The following is a 19,832-nucleotide window of genomic DNA, read 5'->3' on the forward strand; positions in this document are numbered from 1 at the left end:
GCTTCTTAATCCATCCCAGTCGGAGACAAAGTTGTGCTATATAAAGATCAGAAGCCTCCTCCTGCAATTAACGTGCAGACGGGCCTCAGATGCATCTAAGAACTACACAAGATACTTGTCTTTGCCGTGTTTTTAGGCGCAAATAACTTGTGTGGATAGTCTGTCAGTGTGACCTGCCCCCACTCGTTGTCATGAGGTTTTGCACATCATTGTGAAATCCTTCCCATGAGAACGAAGAGTTTCTGTGTATTTAGGCTGATTTAGGTGTGTTGCAATACACCAAAAAGTTTTAATAGTTAAGCATGCTAGTGAAAGAATAATCTGAGGAGGGTCGGACAGTGTGGTTTCCCTCTATTGTTCTCGGTGTTATGCCCTGCCTCCAGCATGAGACACACGCAAGAAACAATGGACAGTACGAGCGTTTATAGTGAATGACTAACACTGAAAGAATGGAGAAAACCTAACATAACCTGTTTGTGACATCAGGTTTTCAGTTTGCCTGCAATCTAGTAATCAGTGCGGAACCTGCACAGTGTCATTCATTACAGAGAGGCCGGCCTGTATACACAAAAAGTGTTAGTGTGGCACGACAGTACCATCTTGAAAGAAGGTGCACAATAAAAAGCAGCAGCTTTGTGCAGGAAGCGAAAAAACGGATGAAAGGAGGAATGACGGCCCGGGGCCAGGAAGTGCTGGAGCTCTGTAAAATGAGGCATCCTTATTTCTCACAGCCCACATTAATAAGGTCATCCATTCTGCCTGCACGCTGGTCAGTGCTTGGTCCTCTCTGCTGTCCACCCTGCCCCTACTCTCCCTGCTGGGAGCTGGTATGGCCACTGTTGGTTCGGTCAGCCTCAGTGACACAACGCTCTGAGCCACCCTGCCTCCTGTCGAGTAACGCGCGGCAGCAGAGTACACACAGTACCCGGAAACCAGCCAGCTCCTGTCCATAATGGTTAGGCTTCATGTGGTTTCCTGCTCTGCCATTTTAGCTTGGTTTAGCCTCAACCAAAAATCCTGTGGAATGTGGGCATGGCATGCGCTCCGATTATAAACGGCCCTGGACAGAGAAGATCTCAAGAATACCTAAGAAATGCTTCATCTTGAAGTTATCTTTTCTGAAATGCCTGATACGGTACATTTACATACTCTTGGATAAGATACATTTTTGCAGCAGTCCTTGTGTCTTCATGCTCTTCGAGTGACTGAAGAATTTCAACAAGGCCTGACCAAAAACAGTGAAAGATATCTCGTAAAACAGGCCAGAGCCGGATTACTCTTTTATTTATGATGAATGCGAAACAGGAGGACAACACTATCCTGCAAACTGCTGCACATATTTGATGCATAACGGGAGTTGATGAAAACTGGCTCTGTTGTGCACGGTGAACAAGCATAAAATTACGCAGTAGCAATTATCTAAGGATAGAAATTCCATGTCACCCTTGAGGGGGCAATAAACTGTAACAAAAAAAAGAAGCTTTTTTTGGGCGGGTCGGGGTGAGGGGCGGGGGGGCTCTTTTAAAACTAAATCCTATACAAATGCATCAGTTTTTATAAATACTTAGTTTGAAATGTTTCTCAAATCAAATGCATTTGGGCAATGGTTGTGTTTTCTGAGGAAGAGGGGTGTCCGGACCACCCTGCCCCCTTGTGATTTCTGGCTTGGCCCCCATTCTCACTAGGCTTTCTTTCATGTGTGTCCAAAGTGGCTTTCAGAGCTTCATTCACTGAAGAGTTTGTCTTCCCTTTCACTTGAGGCCTCACTTGTGACTGCTCTGCCTCTGTTGTCATAAGTCCATGTCTGTCCCTGCACGACTGGAGACAATTTACTAGGCACTTATATTAAATGATCTCAGGAAAGAAACTTAATTTGGCTGTAGTTTGTATGCAGGACGTAATTCTTTCAATTGCGGCTCCCCAGACTGAAAGAGACTGCTGGTTATGGCTGTCAGTTCCAGTCATTACGGCCCGCTGCATGTCCCTGCACCTGGAGAGATGTCAGCTTGTCCTCTCGGTTTTGTTCGCCTGTCTGCTTTCCCCTGCTGCCTAATACCTTGTTGAGAGGCAGCCTTACTTAGCCCCAGAATGGAGAACAATCCAAACGCCGTTGTCATGGGTCTCGTGATTGAGTAGGAAGTGTTAGTTTCTTGCATGGGTCGAATGACGGCAGGAAGCCAGTCCTGCAAAGCGCTGTGCGAACTTCTGAATGTGGGTGTTTTCCCTCTTTAGATGCGAATCTTGAAGTCAAAACAAATCCCTTTGCGAAACCAGATTAAATTGCGGTATTGTAGTGAACGTGAGACTCAAATCAGCACTGGGAATGTAAACACTGTGGAAAACTATCACATGCTGCAAATTGTTGCCATACTGCACCGCAACCAGAAAAAATGGAGAAGTTATCTTCAGAGTAAGATAAGAGACGATGGTGCATTTTCCATGCAATAGATGGAGGGAATCATTTAAATAATTTAGTCAAAAATGTAGTAAAGTGATTGCTTCAAGGCTTTTTCTTGCTGTTGATTGTGTGCCATGCACAGATGACATACACTGTCAGGGAAGAGCTAATGCTGCACTCTGGCTTATCGCCAAAGCAGAGTTCCACTCCTCTACCCCCAAGGATATCTAGTCCTGAAAGACTTCCTGAGTGTAAAGCCCCATTTTTTTCCCAGGAAACGGCCTTGAGGCTGACTTTCTCTGATTTGCAACTCTGCACAGAGAGAAGTGCGTTGGTGGCCATCACAGTCATCTTGCATTTGATCGGTGGCCGTGTGCCAGCTGTTCCAGCTCCACTCCTCCTCAGGCACGAGTCGCAGTCCCGTGCCAGTTCAACTGCCATGTTGACTTTGGAGGTGGACAAGAGAGGGAGAGAGAGGCAGACTGGCAGAGCACTCGACTTGGCCGGTGGAGGTTTACCTTGGGTTGTGACCAGATGCTCTTTCATCCCGCTGTTCAGCAGTTTAATGGAAATCACAACAATAGCTGCATGGCAGTATTAATGCTGCATTGGCAGTTTCTGCTGGCATCTCTTGAAAAACTGTAGGTTTTTATGTCTGTTTGGCACAATAAGTCTAGTTCCAGCTTTTATACAGATGTTAATGGCTTTTGTTTTGCTGTCAGCTGTCAGATTTTCCAGCTACTGTCTCAACTCATTTAGATAGTTTGAATGTTTTTAAGGGTGCCTGCGTGGGTTTCATTTGGACAGGAAACAGACGGGCGATATGAAGGAACTATGAAACTGTAATTGTGTGCAAATCACTATCACTTATGCACAGAGCACATGCAAAAAAGGACGGGATGAGTGGGAGACGGTAAGCAAGAAAACTGCCTCAAGCAGGAGGAGAGTGTTGGTGCAAGAACAAAAAGAGTGAATTTAGTTTGCAGCCACCCTGCTTCTCTCCCCCCTGTCAAAACAGCACTCAAGGCAAACAAAGTGAAAGCAGGAGGAGCCAAAGCTGAACAATCAAAAATCATTATGCATGAAGGAAAATTAGCTTCTCTAACTGGCTGCTTATTGTCTGTTCCCATCTGCAACCCTGAAGCTGGTGCTTCTCTCGCCTCTACATTAGGGGCCCTGCTGTTAGAGCTAATGGCAAAAGTAATTAACCATGGACTATTCCAGCCTGGGGCAAGATAGCTGGGGTTGTTGCTGTAACGGCAAATCCTGCACGAGCTGAGATACTGAAATCACAATTGTATTCCTCGCATTATATCTGGGTCACATGAGATGATGTCTGAGTGATGATTCCTCTGTGGTTTGTGTATGTGGGACTTCTTTTTTTTGGGGGGGGGGGGGGAATGCAAAACAAAATTAATGGAAAGTAACATTATGTTGACCACAAAGTGAGGCATATTCAACATTAAAAAAAAAAAAGGATATTCTTGCATTGTTTTTCTCCCTTCATCCAATCACCTCTCCCTGTTTCTTACCCTTGACAGTCTTTGACTCTGCACAAGTTACCTTCAGGCCAGTCTGCAGATCTGCTGTCTCAGTCCAGACAGGGTCACTGGGGCAAACAACAAATACGACGAGAGTCCTAAAACAGGTGTCTGTGGGGCAGATGCTCCAATCTGTCAGTTTTCTATAGAAATAACTACTTTTTCAAATGAATTCCTTTCTTTTCACATTGTTTTTCGGAGCCCCATGCAGAGTGATCAGTGGAGCAGCAGTGGCAGCAAGCTGCCTAATTACTAGTGAATTAGCATTAGCATCAAAGCCATTCTCTGAGGGTAAATTCGTGTTAACATGCATGCTGAAAGCAGAAATTGTGTGCCCTGAAAAGAAACAGACTTTTGCCCACATTGGTCTGAAGACAAAAGCTGCGATAGATTTTGGATTTCCCTGCAAATTAAAGCACAAAGGACTTGGATTTTGGACATTTATTCGGAATGAGATTTCATAAAAAATGTCCTAATCTTAGATTTTCACATGTTTCCTTTTATGTTTTCAGGTTCAGTGAAGAAAAATCATTAAATGTAGCCTTTTTCATTTTTTATCCCTGCTTTTAAAGTTGGTATTTAAAGGATAATATGCTACATCTTCAATGAAAAGACCTTCTTGGGTTTAAACATGGCCAGTGGACTGAGATGAATTGTTCACCTCTGTCCTAATAGGTTGAGAGGTGAAACATGAGGCACCAATTATAACAACTCACTGTTGTGTAATAAACATTCCAACCCTGTCCCTGCGTCTTATCTCCCAATGCCTTCCCTGTGACAGATCTGCCCGTGTGTCATAAAGCAATGATAGCGGTGCCTTCCTGTGAACGTGTAGATTGAGAATCATCGGTCAGAGAGTGTGTTTAGATGTCGCCGCACCGGTGTTGGCCTACGTTGCCCTCATCGGGAAGTTTTCCTTCTCTCTCTGCTGAGTCCCACTGACGAAACTTCCCCTCATCACTCGGGCTAAAACAGAAGCCTGCGGTGCATTAGAATGGCAATGTGAAGCAGATGTGGTCGCTACTGGACGTGGACTTTCTCAAAGCACTTGAGCGTAATAGGAGAAGTGTGGATGTGACCCTGTCCTACTGCTGAAAGCTCGAAAACCTCTGATGTGACTGAGTCTGTGCCGTCGATCCAGAAACAAATATAGCACGCAGACGGCGGAGGGATTTTTAAAATACACCTGCCGTCGCAAGTTTACACATTTGCACTTTGCAGAAAGGCAGGCCTCAGATATCACGCTGCTCCTCACTGTTCAATGAAAGTTGCATCGGGTGTGCGTGTGGGATCTCTTTTGAAGTGTAAATATGTACCGCTAAGGCGCGCGAGGGTTCCGTTTTCCATGAGAGTAAAATGAAATGACAGGAAGCAAATGGAGAGACGTGAGGTTAGACGGTGAGACAGTAAAATGAAGGGCTGGTGATAACAAGGCTGCAGCTACAGGCAGGCTCTCTGATGCTGAGGTTTACGGTGCACCTCCTGTGGTCCACAGGCCTCGTCATGGGAAACGCGTACACAGTCATTAGTCTCCGATAGATGTCTGCTGGAGGCAGGGCTGCTTTTAGCCACAAAGAGGGATTACATTTGTTTTAACTGTAGAATTAGGGGATTAAGGTTAAGACTATAAACTTCCTCACTCTCAAGCCCAAATATTTATTGCTCTTTTTTATTTTGAGCAACCGTGATCTATTTTGGTGAAGGAGTAAACAGCTATAGACGATTGTCTGTGGTTTTCTCTTTATTGTCTAATGAACAGAAATATGTGAACACCCATGTTGAACCAAACCAGGCATCTCAACACCCTCTTGTAAAATGATTTTGCAACATAAAATCATTGTGGTCTGCATAAAAACATTCCCTCACATCTTGTATGTTGTGGCTTTATAGTGTTTTATGATATTGTCATGATGCAATGTGTTTTCTTGTGTCTTTGTAGCTGGCAGGCCTGGGGTTGGGACAGAGAACATGGCTGAACCGCGGCGGGAAAGCACCAGCAGCCTACAGAGGAAGAAACCTCCGTGGCTTCGGCTGGACATTCCCACGGCTCAGATGTCACTCGATGAGCCTCCCACTTTTGTTCAGGTGCTTTTTTTTTTTTCTTTTTTTTTCAACCTCCTCTCAGTATTTATCACCTTCGCCTCATTATGTTGTCTTCACACTAGTTTAACGTATCCTCTCTGCAGCCGATGAAGAGGCAGGGGTTCCTGCGCAGCATCAGCATGCCAGTGGAGACGTCTCACCTCCAGTCTCCGCCCCGTGACCTGTTTGACACCCGGCGGCCTGTCTTACAACGCCAGTCATCCATCACACAGACCATAAAAAGGTAAAAGCAGCGAGAAAACAAAGTAACATAAGATGTGTCATATCAGATTCTATAACCAACATTAAGCCTTAATATTAAGGGCATTACTTTTACTTTTTCACATTGTGTGGTTTACAGCTTGAGTTTGCAGATTATCAGATGCCATGCTGTATATCTGTGCTGGCCATTTTTAAGTGAGAGATGTGAGTTAAACTAAAGCTGCTGGCTGCCTGCGTTACACAGTGTGTAAAAAAAGAAACAACTTTCCCCTTTTGACTGCAATGGCATATCTTTCCTTACCTTTTTCCAAATTCAGTGGCTGTACCTGATTAACACCCTGATGTCATTCTGCTTGGTAATTGCTCTCCTAATGTTTCCAGATGTCGGTGAAGAACTTTACCTAACAATGTGCTTTGCTTTCTCTCTGTCTGCATGATGGCCACAGCACTGTCCAGCCGCACTTTACCTTTTCACTGCTTGTTGTTGTCTTCTCTCTTTTTCTCTTTGCTCCCTCTGTCCCATTTCGCCACCTCCTGGCCCTGCTCTGCCTGGTCGCAGCAGCAGGAGGGTTCACTTTGAGAGGATTAACACAGTGCCCATAAAGGGGCAGCGGGCTGCGCGGCGCAGCACCCGGAAACACCACTCGCTCTCCAGAACTCTGCTCAGGTAGGACAGGAAATGCTGCAGGAGGCTGCGAGGGGTTAGGGTGAGGATGAAGGTCAGATGTGTGCTGAATTATTTATTATGCCTGATTATGGATGACTTGACTGAGTACTCATGTTATGCTTGGTTGCCCAAGGAAATATTTTTAGAAAGCCTTTTTTTTTTTCTCCACAGTTTTTGCTTGGTCCACAAAAACAAAACAGCTTTCTCATACTGAATCTGCTGAAGCAAGCCCAACAAGTTCACATGAGGGCCCTTTCTGTGTGGATTTGACATGTTCTCCCTGTGTGTTTCTTCGTGGGTTGATTGGTAACTTAGATCTCCTCCAGTGTGGGTGTCTCTGTATGAACTGGAAACATGTCCATGATGTACTCTGCCTCTGCAGATAGTCAGTGGGGATTGAACCAAACACCCCATGGCACTTAGCTGTATACAGCACTGAAGTTGGATGGATGGATGGAAGAAATAGCTGTCACAGACACCAAAAAATCTCAGTTCAGCAATTTCAATAATTCCCCAAACTTTTCCAACTACAGTCCAATAGAGAAGGTAATCTGCTCCATCCTTAAAGTGGCTCAAACAATGTCAATCCGGAACTCAACGTCCAAATCCTGTGATAGTTCTTGGAAAAAAATTTGAATTTTCTCTTCTAGAGGAAGTGGTGATTATGGAAAAAGGCAGCGTACACTCACAGGACAAACACATAGACAACCACACACACACTCTCACATTCACACCTTTAAGGGACACCAATTAACCTCACATACAAGTTTTAAGACCATGGAAGGAAACCCGAGTAACTGAAAGAAACCCACGCACACATGGGGAGAACATACAAACTCCTCACACTCAATTGATTTTTTTTTTCCTCCAAATTGTACAAGAAGCTTTTATTTTGCACAGAGACTCTCCAGGTTAACCTTCAATGGTGTTTTACGATTAAGAATATCGGGTTACTGCTGGTAAGTGGTCAGAAGTTGACATTTTTCAAATTAATTCAGAAAGACACAGGAAACATGCTGAACTTTTAAGTCTTGCTTTTAGTTCTAAGAATTGATTTTATTGTATTGCATTATTTCTTGTTGCTAAAGCTAGGGATTTTTAAAGATCTTTCATTATAAGTGGGTTTTTAGCACTCAGTCATCAGCTGGTGTATCATATCATTTCCACAAAGGTTTTTTTTAAATGAGTCATATAAGGAACTGAAACTAAAAGCGGTCAATTGCCTGCTCCAAATTTAGCTTCTTTAACAGTTGCAGTAATGTAGATGAAGTCACTTCTTTCAGCCTGAGAATGTCGCTCACATTTGTGAGTGTTTTTCAGTTGCCAGATCTGATGTCGGTGGGCTGTGATTCGATAAAGCTGGACTGTGACAGTTTTCAACCATGCAGTCAAGTCACAAACATATTTTAAAAGGCAATGACCAGACAAACCTTATACCATCCTGGGTGGAGGTCATGATGAATGCATCGAGCTTAACTTCACTCTGCAGCTCCTAGTTGGTCCCGAAACAATGAGCACGCCTGAACCCTCCTTTGAAAAATGTTTCCATTTCCATTTCCTGGCCTCGGGGGCCAGTAACATTGTTGTGTCTGCTACTTATTAGGATTCAACTTCAACACGGTGATTGCATGTGTATATATCGAGATTAGGTGCAATTCACCAGCATGTGTGTGACACAAATAAAGCTATAAAAGAAAAAAAGGATTGTAGGACAACTCGTCCACGGATGAGATTTCAGAATTTTTGGGAGAAAATAAGTCCTGTACAATGTAGTTACATATTATTATGTACGTATTATTTCTAATTTATATTTTTTATATGTTTCATATATCTAGTATATGTCTATATATATTTAATATAGTATCATATGGCTTTGTTTCTCGCGAAAAATGGTCTTCTTTGCGCACATGATGTCCCCCCCCCACCCGAAACTTCCACACTGCCGTGTGCTGCTCATGCACGTTCCAGCTCGCTAATGACTGTATCAGTCATATTTTACTCATGTTTAGCGTGTAACGTCACTACTGTATGAGCCCCGCAGCTCGTTAATAGGCGAACTTACGTGATGCATCTGAACGCATTACTCAAAGCTGTCAGCTACGAAGCGGCATTATCTCGTTCTGACATCGGGGCACTACAATGTCTTTACACTGTTATAAAGATACTTTGAAATCCAATCCTTCAAATCAATAATGCTGAACAAAATAGTCATGGACGAGCTGTCTGGAATCATGTGGACGAGTTGTCCGGGTTTGCAGTTTTGTGGACGAGTTGTCCGTTCACCCCACACACATTGTCTGTGGTAATTGGATTTGCTGGTGTCAGTTCAGATTAAGAAAAAAAAAGTAAATCCTGGTTGATTTGAACTCCAGTAATCCTCCTTTTATTCCCTCATTTTGAATACATTGCCTTTGACAGTCTATATGACTGCACTATGCATATCGAGTACATTCTGTGTGAGTGAGTGTTCTTCTTTCCTGTAGTGCTTGGACATAAACATGCCGAGGCTTGTTCCTTTCTCTGTCCCCATTACGTGCACTATCGAGGGCACTGTTTTACATCCTGGGAAATGTTTTCTTATCAGTGTCTGACATGTTTGCCGAAACACTCCTCCATAAAAAGGGGCTTTTTGCAAAGGGCCATCAATGAGCCCTTTGCTAAGGTGGATGTATTTACTCTGCCTCAGAGTAACAGGACTGAACATTTGATGTCTGTGGTGTCAGGGGAACGGCAGACTGGTTTGGGGTCAGCAAAGATGGCGATGCCACCCAGAAATGGCAGAGGAAAAGTCTGCGGCACTGCAGCCTGCGCTACGGAAAGCTGAAACCGCAGGTGATCCGGGAGATGGATCTACCCAGTCAGGACAACATCTCCTTAACCAGCACCGAGACCCCGCCTCCTCTCTACGTCCCTTCCTCCCAGCATGGCATGCAAAAGGTACACACGTAAAATAAACCTTTGCTTTAAACCCAAAATTATTTCATGAAAATATGTCATGTAGATGTAAAGCTTCCTTTGCACAACCTGGGGATTGTGGGAAATGGGTCACATGATTGTTTATAACTGACCTGCTTGAGGGAAGTGAGAAGTTATGAATCATATGAATATTCATTAGGCATGCACTACAAGTGATCAGCCTTTTCCGAAAGTGCTTTGTTTATTTTTTTTCACTGCAAATAGTTACTGCTTGTGAGTTTACCTTTTTCAAAAAAAAGTAGCTTATTGAAACCATATGACATGATGCTTCTTATAAGAAGTTGTACAACACAGGCTTTCTTTCCTCTTCATAGATCTGAAGAAATTACACTAATATTAGGACTCAGCTCCAGGTGTTGCGCCGAGTTCTGCATAACAACAGCATAGCGGCTTCAGAAGCAAGAGAAACATGTTTGATGCAATACATCAGGTGCGAGTATTGTACAAAGCCATGTTCTATTTGGACCAGTGCAGTTACATTAAGCATTACTGAAGTCAACTTATAGTTCAGCTTTTCATAGCGGTTTCCCTCAATAACATTAAAGATTTCAAAAATATTGGCTTAGCACACAAGCGCAATAACCAAAAACTGCTTTTTCTGGTTATAACTAATCTCAGGTGAATCATTTGTTCAATATTTGGCATAAAAAGTATGTCTGTCCTGCTCTCCAGATCGTGGACCCATTGGCACGAGGACGAGCATTTCGCATGGTGGAGGAAGTGGATGGCTACAGCGTGCCTCAGACCCCCATCACCCCTGGAGCTGCCTCCATTTGCTCCTTCACCAGCTCCCGCTCAGGTCTCAACAGACTGCCTCGTCGGCGTAAGAGAGAGTCTGTGGCAAAAATGAGCTTCAGGGCAGCGGCAGCACTGGTCAAGGTGAGAGAGGCCATGAGATGAAATGCTTGCAAAACTAACATTATGCAAATAAAGTGCAGCGAAATGTTAACTTATTCAGTTAGTCTCTGTAATCTAAATAGCATCGTGTAAAAATCAAAAGATATATTTTGGTACACTTATTTTCATTGTTTATTTTTCTGCTCTTGAACTACTCTCCCAAGTGGCTCTCTGAATTGAGTCTTCACCTTGAGTGGGGTGGATAGCAGGAAAACAATCCAATGTAAAAACTCCAAAGTCTATGGCGCAAGTAGCATTGATTTGCTGAGGCGACTCTTGTTCATTAAAGCCGCCATATGGATACTTTTTGGAGTCTTGAAGTATTTAGTGATAGATGGATCTGTAAATGCATATGTTTATATGCATGTGCTTGTTTTACTCAGGGACGCTCACTACGGGAGAGCACACTAAGACGGGCACAAAGACGAAGCTTTACCCCGGCCAGCTACATGGAGGAGGATGTGGTTGACTTCCCTGATGAACTGGACACATCTTTTTTTGCCAGAGTAAGAAAGGACAACACAGACGTGTTATTATTCAGCTTTAATGTGTTCACTTGCAATCACAAATCAAAACAACTTTGGCTTTTAAATTGCACCTCTTTGCAATAACGGGATGCCACAATTTTCTTTCCAGGATATTCTGATGCACGAGGATTTGTCCACGTACACAGACGAGGTATTTGAGTCTCCGTCTGAGGCGGCCATGAAGGAGGCAGAGCCCAGCGACAAGAAGGATGAGACGGAGCTGACAGGCAGTGCCCTAGATAAGACGGAGCTGGAGAGGACTCACCTCATGCTGTGAGTGACAGTGGGAGTCACTGAGTCTGTGCTGATACCAACGTTTCGTTTAAAAATCCATTAATGCTGATACTTTGTGCTGGACAGCAGTTTTGCTATGAGAGAGGCAGAAAAAATGTCAAGCCGGCAGTGAGGTCGGTAAAATAAGTAATAATCCTTCAGGGTATAAGTTGTAAAATCTATGAATGAATTCAGCCGTAAACTAAGTAATTGGATACATTTATATATAATATAATAATTCATATACTGTATATGCATTTATATTCACGGTGATAAATGAGAAACACTTTACCACATTAACAATTAATTGAATGCTAACATTATGTTATTTGGCGTTATAAGTTTATTTGTTTGAAACCACATCCTGGAAATCGGCCATAAATACCCGACATCAGGGATTCTGAAGGTGTGGGAGGAAGAGTCTGCTCACTGAGCTTGAACTCCTCCGACTCTGATCACACACAAGCTTTATCTGAGGCCAAGTAGTTACCATTGGTTGGATCTCGCTCCAAGATATTCTAGTTAAAGGCTGTTAGACTCTGTATTCAATCGTGCTAGTTGTGTGCGCTTTATTTTAAATATATGATAAATAATTGCAACTGTTGATGCTTCTATACCTATGATTTTCAAGCTTATTGTATCATAAAAAATAATTGTATTGCGTGACAGTTAAGAGAGAGAAGCTATATTTTTCCGTGTCTGTTGCAGACCTCTGGAGCGAGGATGGCGTAAAGCCAAAGAAGGGACTCCAGGACCACCAAAGGTGCCCTTGCGGCAGGAGGTGGTGAGCATCAACGGGCAGCGGCGTGGCCAGCGCATCGTCGTTCCCGTCAAAAAGCTTTTCGCCCGAGAGAAGAGGCCCTACGGACTGGGCATGGTCGGAAAGCTCACCAACCGCACTTACCGCAAGCGTATTGACAGCTATGTCAAGAGACAGATAGAGGATATGGATGACCACAGGTGCTACACCAACACTTTCCCCAATGATTCCTTTAGTGTCTGGCACTGATGGATGATGAGTGGGGTACTCCTTTACTTCTTCTTTTTTTATTAATTACTTGTTTTATGTCTCTTCCAGGCCTTTTTTTACATACTGGATCACGTTTGTCCATCTGCTCATCACTATCTTAGCTGTATGCATCTACGGTATCGCACCGGTGGGCTTCTCCCAGCATGAGACGGTTGATTCTGTGAGTCCCCGATCAGATGTTTTTTAGAATGTGTCATCTCCTTAGCTCTTTTAATGTTGTTTTTATTTTTTCTATGTCGGATTTTGTCTGATTCAGGTTTTAAGAAACAAAGGCGTGTATGAAAATGTCAAGTTCGTACAGCAGGAGAACTTTTGGATCGGGCCGAGTTCGGTAAGCATCTTTGTTAGTTTCAGTTTCGTGTGACTGTATATTGTTCTGAGTTTTCATAATACAAAAATTGTTTTTGCACCTCTATCTTCCCCTTTTCAGGAAGCCCTGATCCATTTGGGGGCCAAATATTCTCCCTGCATGCGGCAAGACAAGCAGGTGCACGATCTTATCAGGGAAAAGAGAGCTATCGAACGCAACTCTGCCTGCTGTGTGCGGAACGATCGCTCCGGCTGTGTCCAAACCTCAGAGGAGGAGTGCTCGGTGTGTAAACAAACTCGTCTCTTCAGTTTGAACTCTCTTGACCTCTGTAGTTCAGCTGCGTTAAGAAGCTGTGTGCAGCCCTGACCCTGTCTGTTTGTATCCAGAGTACTCTTGCCGTTTGGGTGAAGTGGCCGAGGCACTTCAGCACTCCTCAGTTAAATGGAAAAGACAGACAGTACGGCTCAGTGTGCCATCAGGATCCCAGGTACCACTTGCTTCTATAAACTGCTACATTTTCAGGCCATGTAATATAATCACTTTTTCCTTTTTTTGAAAGTGGCAGCTTTGTTTTTCCAGTGTTCTTAGTTTATGTCATTTTAATCACTGTTACTCGGCAAAACGTACAAAGATAATACTGATAATGATAGAAGTTATGGCTCTATCCTTCTGGAAAATGTCTACCTCTGCTGTAACAGTTATCTTTATCAAAGCTGGTGTCGGTTATAACTCATTATAGGCTGGTATTGTTTTACTTTCTGTGCTTGCAGGATATGTTTAGAGCCCGCCTCAGTGTCACCTCATGAATGGCCAGATGATATCACTAAGTGGCCAGTGAGTATTCCCAACACTGTACAGGCTGACATATTATGTCACCCGCATATGATTTGATCTGATCTTGAAATGTTTTCAAGCCTTTTAAGCATATCTGATCCTTTTAAAGCTGCACAATACATGAAAAATGATAACGTGTCCTTCAGTAACCAGTAGCAAATTCTCATGTTATTTCTGAATACATTTCAATGGAATTATTGGATAACAAATAAGTCCTTTTTATTTATTTGTTAGTGATGTGCTACATCTCTATTATCATTTAAATAAAATCTGGCAAACATTTGACCCCACACATAATCTCAGAAACCAGCCACCTGTTCAGTAGAGAGAGAGAGAGAGAGAGAGTAAAAATGTCATACTAAGGACTTGAGTCTGATGTTGTTTCTTTGATTCCTGTTTTAGATTTGTACAAGGTACAACACAGGGAACCATACCAACCTGCCTCATATAGACTGTACTATCACAGGCCGACCCTGCTGCATTGGAACCAAAGGGAGGTGAGACCGATATATAAAGTGCATCAATTCCACTTGATACACATCAGCTATTTATTTACTTATTAATCACTATTTGCTCTCTTTAAGGTGTGAAATCACATCCCGGGAATATTGTGACTTCATGATGGGCTTCTTTCATGAGGAAGCTACTCTTTGTTCGCAGGTAAGCAGCTGTGCATTTTGCATACACTCACAGACTTGTAACACTGTGATTTTGAGGGTCCTTCAGTTGACATAATTTGTTCCCTGGTTTTTTTAACCGTCACAACTGAGAGCTTAATTATGACCTAAACCCAGGGGTCTGCAACCTGCAGCTCTTATCTAATTATTCTGTTTGTTTTCATCCTATTAAAATAGGCCGGAATACTTATGAGGCTATTTAATTTTTAGGAGACACCCCTCGTGTCTTTTTCTGCTGTAACAGCTAAACACACCAGACCAATAACTTCATTGTAACATCAGTCCTAAAGTGAAAAGCTGAATATTCCACCATGTGTTGTATCTGTTCTATCTAATTTCGACTGATCAAACATTTTCCACGGAGGAAGTGTGTAGGAGTCTAAGACCCATCTGTGCCTTGATTGTCAAATATGTTGACTCCATTTTCTTGATTTACATCCTCAATGTGTCCTCTGCCCCTCCCCAGGTGCACTGCATGGATGATGTATGTGGATTGTTGCCTTTCCTCAATCCAGAGATCCCTGATCAGTTCTACCGGCTGTGGCTCTCACTTTTCCTGCATGCTGGGTGAGTCAGTCGCTTTCAAAATCACAAATCGGAAATTGTTTCACATGGCAAAATAATCAAACAAAAATGAGAGTGGGTGCATTTTATTGCACTGTTGAGAAGTTACTCTGGGGAGTTTCCTGGCAGGTTTGTGGGGCTTTTTTAAACCGCTTGATATGCATAAGGATTTTACCAAGTGACTGTCCGATTAAAGGGCATGGTTGGCCAGTGAGAGGGACGTTTTCGCCAACAGGGTCCGCCTGTCCAACAGTCTGAGACAAAATGAAAGCATGAGGAAAGTTATCTTTGTCTCAGGATGACAGGCAACGTCAGTTTTTGTAAAGTCTGATTCAGGAACAAACGGTGATAAAGAAAATGATTAAAAGATCAAAATCGGTTTGGTTTATTGGACACATATATTTGGCACGCGCAAGGAAATTGGCTTTGGTTATCAGTGTGTGTGCTCCCATCACAACAAAACAAATTCTAAGACGAATGAAACCAGGCTGAATGAATAGATAGAAATGATAAATGTTGGACTAAACTAACTAAAAACACGAAGACGCAAAGAAGTACAGTAGTGAATGACCTGATGGTTACATCGCTAATTGTCAAAAGTCTCAAACCTGTTTAAAAACATGCTTTTGCCGTACGACCTGTCAGTCAGCAGAAAGCTGACCTCCCAGTTAAGAGGAGCAGGGCTTCCTCTTCATGTTGTCTGCTATCTGTCTCTCGGGTAATTAAACAAAGTGCCCTCGCTACTCAAACTCATTAAGCTTCACCAAGATAGAATCTGATTTTGTTGTTGAGCAAAGTCATTCCGGCTTGGCTGTTGAGGGTTTTGCTTCTCCTGCATGGAGGGATAATCTTCTCAACACGTGTGGCTTTTCTCACACACACACACACACACACACACACACACACACACACACACACACACACACACACACACACACACACACACACACACACACACACACACACACACACACACACACACACACACACACACACACACACACACCTGAAGCCTTTTGTCTGTGTCTTCCCTCCCAGAATCCTTCACTGTCTGGTGTCGGTGGCGTTCCAGATGACCATCCTGAGGGACCTGGAGAAGCTGGCAGGGTGGCTGCGCATTTCAATCATTTACATCCTCAGCGGCATCACTGGCAACTTGGCCTCCGCCATCTTTCTGCCCTACAGAGCAGAGGTGACCACCTGTTTAGAAATAGACACACATCGAAATAAGTGTGTCTAGAGTAAGAGATTTCTCTCTGATTCTAAATGTTTCTCAGCGTCTCCATGTGTTTTTTTCTCTGCTGTTGTTGTTCGTGTCAGGTGGGTCCAGCTGGATGTCAGTTTGGGATCCTGGCCTGCTTGTTTGTGGAGCTGTTTCAGAGTTGGCAGATCCTGGCTCAGCCCTGGAGGGCCTTCACCAAGCTGCTGTGTGTGGTGCTCTTCCTCTTTGCCTTCGGGCTGTTGCCCTGGATCGACAACTTTGCCCACATCTGTGGTTTCATATCTGGCTTCTTCCTGTCGTTCGCCTTCCTGCCCTATATCAGCTTCGGCCGCATGGACCTGTACCGCAAACGCTGTCAGATCATAGTCTTCCTGCTGGTGTTTGTCGGGCTGTTTTCAGGCCTCGTGGTGCTCTTCTACGTCTACCCGATCAAGTGCGAATGGTGCGAGTTGCTCACGTGCATCCCCTTCACAGACAAGTTCTGCGAGAAGTACGACCTCAACGCTCACCTCCACTGAAGTGGGAGCACGGCAACAGAGCATCAGGTCAAAGAGATGTGGACCGGCTGGAGGACTGCTTCTCCTCTCTCTGTGAACTCCGACTATATGGTTGTGTTGATGTATTTTTTTACTTTGTCGATATGAATACCTGTACCACTCGTCACAAGAACATCCTTTAATTCACCTAAAGTCCTTGTCACTCCTTCACTGTCCAGTGAAACAAAGCTACGGCACATCTGAGGCTCAACAAAGCGTCCAGCTGCCCTTTATATGTGGTTGAGGAGTCAGAGAAGCCAGTGCTGGTACAAACAGAAAAACTGTTCTTACACTCACACTCCAGATATCGGTTTTATTATTAGTAGTATTCAGGCAACCTCATACAGACGCAGGGACAAAAATCAAGTATTGATACCTTTGGTGCCTTGTTGATAAATGTACCAACTACTGCCATATTTTTGTTACATTATGCTGAGCACTCGAATGTTTTCTTTCATTTGTTTATTGCTTCTCAAGAAGTGATCAATTTTTTTGAACATGGTAGTGTTTTAGCTACCTGTCTACTCACATGTAACTGATGAAAACAAGAGTAAAAAAAAAAAGTGAACCTGTCTGATGCCTCTTCTCGGATGTATAAAAGTGTATTTGATCCAAGTCATGAAGACAGAAAAATCTCAGAAGACAGAAAAGTGTTTTTGTGCTAAATGCATGATCAGTGTGTTAAACGTTCACAGGATAACATTGGACAAGCAGTAATTTTAACAGTTTACAAGAAGAGAATTGGATTTGTAACCCAAATCAGGATCTGAACATGTTTGTTCTGGAAAATATGCACTTCATAGAAAATATCTCACATTCAATAAAATGATGCAAAAGCCAGTTAAAGCCCACAAAGCTGATGTAACAATGATAAATGTTTTTTTATTACACAGATTTCAAACATTTTTTTTCATTTTGTTCTTCATGATTTTTGATTTTTTTTTTTTAACTTATAAGTTATAAAAATAAAAACAGTATTTAAAAAAATCATTTCATACAATCTGATTTATTTATTTTTATGCCAGAGATTTAGAAGTAAGATTTTAAGAGATGATTTTGAGCTTGTATATTATGAGTACAAAAATTATGATTAACTTTTCAAAGATGCGCCCACATAAGTTGTATTACCCTTAAAAAATAACTGGTGAAAAGTTGTTGCTTGAACATGTGGCTCTTCTCTTGTTCCTCTCTCTCCTCACACACCTTGAGTCCTTGTTCAGTGGGTTACTGATATTATTGCGCTGAACTCAGGCCAATGATGCACACTGGCCCTTTTTATCTGTCCATCTGTCTGCTCTTGTTATTTTCGTCTCGTCAGTCCCGACTCCAGGTGTTCTTGGTGGAGGGAGGGAGAGTGGGTGGTGTGAGGGGGGAAAGGGGGTTGAAGGACTAGCAGCCGCTGTTCCGCCGTGCGTACGCCTGCCCGCTGAGCGTGTACTCCATCTCCTGGAACTGCATGTTGGACACCGAGATGGCCGACGGGCCTTTCTGCTTGAAGCCGGCCTTGAGGTAGAAGGGCACCAGGAAATCCTCACAAATCAGCAGAGCTCTGCGCAGGCCCGGCATGCAGCGCAGGTACTGCAGGTAGCGCCACAAGAGGATGGAGCCCTTCCCCTGCTGGCGACAGTGGCGGTGCACGGAGAGGACGTGGACGTGCACAGCAGGGCTGTCGGGGACGTGCTGCGTCATGGCCTCCTGGAGGTCACAGATTTAATCAAATCACATCATTATGAGTCGCACGAATCACATTCAGCGTTTCAATCTCGAGTCACACGCATCGGGAAGATGAGAGTGTACCTTTATATATTCTTCACAGAGTTTCATTACCTGTGAGAGTCTGTCTTTGCCCCAGCCAGAGCCGATGATGAAAGCCACCAGCTGCCCCTCTTCAAACCAGCCCAGTGACAGCTCGGGGCACTGACCCAGAAAATTAAGCACCTCATCCAGGGTAAGAGGACACTCTCCAGACACTGAGACAAATGCTGGGAGGTGAATAGGAAGCAGGTCAGTTTCATGGAAAGAATGATGATCAAAGTAATCTCTGCTAATTTAATATTGAATCCAATAGAAGCACCAATTTAAGTATTTAAAATTGAATTGAAAACACAGAAGTTTCACCTTTTTTTTTTTTTTTTTTAATTGCATTGATGTCTTTTGTGTGGACATGTTGGGTTTGTTAAATCATACATTAAAGTCATGCGAAGTCTGTGGAAAACACTCACCTTCTCTTTCAATCTCAAACACACTGATGGCGTCTTGTGGCGTGAGATTTCTGAACTCACTGGCGGGGAGTGTGTGTCTTCTCTGCTGCAGAGGGCTCACCACTCTGACCGGCGTCTTCAGGAAGAAGGGCTTGAGGAAGGGTGAACTGCTGACCTGCTGTGCCATGATGCCCCACAGATGCAAGAACGGGAGGATCTTTTTGTTTTCACAGGATTCCTTTGGCTCTTCTTGCTTCTTTTCCTGCCGCCTGCAGTGTAAAGTTTTTTCGAGACGACTCCACTGGTGAAGGCCGGGCCTCTTATCAAAACGCTCCTTGTTCTCTGTTTGTGTCACGGCTCTGACTGGAGTCTGACTTGAGTGGGCTGGATGCTGACCTTTGTGGCTCCGTGTCTCTTGTCTCCTCCTCTTTTTATTTCTGACTGATCTCATACTGTGAAGTGGGTGTCCTAAAATCGAAAAGCTGTTTGGTCACCTGTCTCCCAAAGTCCTTAAATCCCCCACATCTTAAACTGAACTGTTCGTCACCTCGTGCAGCTGCTCATGGTGCAGATTTTTATTTTATTTATTTATATATATATATATATATATATATATATATTTATTATTATTTTTATTTATTTAGATTTTTTTTTTTTACCTCGATACAGTTTTCTATTAACTTCATTTTGGAGTAGTTACTGTGAATTACTGGGTTCCCTGTCGTATTTCCAGTTTTTACGCTGACAAAATATTCTTGTAAGGCTCTTTACTGAGATGTGATGGCAAACGAACATTCACTTTAACCTGGCACGTGTTTGCTGCATGTATTGGCTGTGTGTGTGTGTGTGTGTGTGTGTGTGTGTGTGTGTGTGTG

General features: G+C 43.3%; 2 protein-coding genes across 3 annotated transcripts in view; one reads left to right on the forward strand and one right to left on the reverse strand.

Moving 5' to 3' along the window:
* Window positions 1-17,356, forward strand: part of rhbdf1a (rhomboid 5 homolog 1a) — a 31,303-nt gene extending 13,947 nt beyond the window's left edge. The window contains exons 2-19 of one of the 2 annotated variants that reach the window (XM_080488397.1): window positions 5,879-6,024; window positions 6,126-6,265; window positions 6,803-6,910; window positions 9,634-9,847; window positions 10,559-10,765; window positions 11,167-11,289; window positions 11,420-11,583; window positions 12,292-12,543; window positions 12,662-12,773; window positions 12,870-12,944; window positions 13,044-13,205; window positions 13,310-13,410; window positions 13,694-13,757; window positions 14,160-14,254; window positions 14,342-14,417; window positions 14,901-15,001; window positions 16,037-16,190; window positions 16,319-17,356. In XM_080488397.1, the coding sequence (XP_080344523.1) occupies window positions 5,908-6,024; window positions 6,126-6,265; window positions 6,803-6,910; window positions 9,634-9,847; window positions 10,559-10,765; window positions 11,167-11,289; window positions 11,420-11,583; window positions 12,292-12,543; window positions 12,662-12,773; window positions 12,870-12,944; window positions 13,044-13,205; window positions 13,310-13,410; window positions 13,694-13,757; window positions 14,160-14,254; window positions 14,342-14,417; window positions 14,901-15,001; window positions 16,037-16,190; window positions 16,319-16,738 (2,685 nt within the window). In that variant the 5' untranslated portion in view covers window positions 5,879-5,907 and the 3' untranslated portion in view covers window positions 16,739-17,356. The remainder of the gene's footprint in view (window positions 1-5,878; window positions 6,025-6,125; window positions 6,266-6,802; window positions 6,911-9,633; window positions 9,848-10,558; window positions 10,766-11,166; window positions 11,290-11,419; window positions 11,584-12,291; window positions 12,544-12,661; window positions 12,774-12,869; window positions 12,945-13,043; window positions 13,206-13,309; window positions 13,411-13,693; window positions 13,758-14,159; window positions 14,255-14,341; window positions 14,418-14,900; window positions 15,002-16,036; window positions 16,191-16,318) is intronic. The other variant, XM_080488398.1, reaches the window with a different exon arrangement.
* Window positions 17,046-19,358, reverse strand: aanat2 (arylalkylamine N-acetyltransferase 2). Its single transcript, XM_080488399.1, has 3 exons — window positions 18,979-19,358; window positions 18,584-18,738; window positions 17,046-18,451 (listed from the first exon to the last, which is right to left on the reverse strand). Exons 1-3 carry the CDS (start codon window positions 19,142-19,144, stop codon window positions 18,146-18,148), a joined length of 627 nt encoding a protein of 208 aa, XP_080344525.1. The 5' UTR covers window positions 19,145-19,358; the 3' UTR covers window positions 17,046-18,145.
* Between the last annotated feature and the right edge of the window lie 474 nt (window positions 19,359-19,832).

The sequence above is a fragment of the Lipophrys pholis genome (genome assembly GCF_963383615.2).
Source record: "Lipophrys pholis genome assembly, chromosome: 19".
NCBI classification, from domain to species: Eukaryota; Metazoa; Chordata; class Actinopteri; order Blenniiformes; family Blenniidae; genus Lipophrys; species Lipophrys pholis.

What these genes read in the sequence shown, in the direction of transcription:
- aanat2 (XM_080488399.1), bottom strand. Translation starts at nt 19,144, where the DNA reads ATGGCACAGCAGGTCAGCAGTTCACCCTTCCTCAAGCCCTTCTTCCTG. An exon ending in GTTTGAGATTGAAAGAGAAG is followed by an intron (nt 18,739 to 18,978) that starts GTGAGTGTTTTC and finishes TTCACCTCCCAG; the next exon opens with CATTTGTCTCAGTGTCTGGA. An exon ending in GCAAAGACAGACTCTCACAG is followed by an intron (nt 18,452 to 18,583) that starts GTAATGAAACTC and finishes TGTGACCTCCAG; the next exon opens with GAGGCCATGACGCAGCACGT.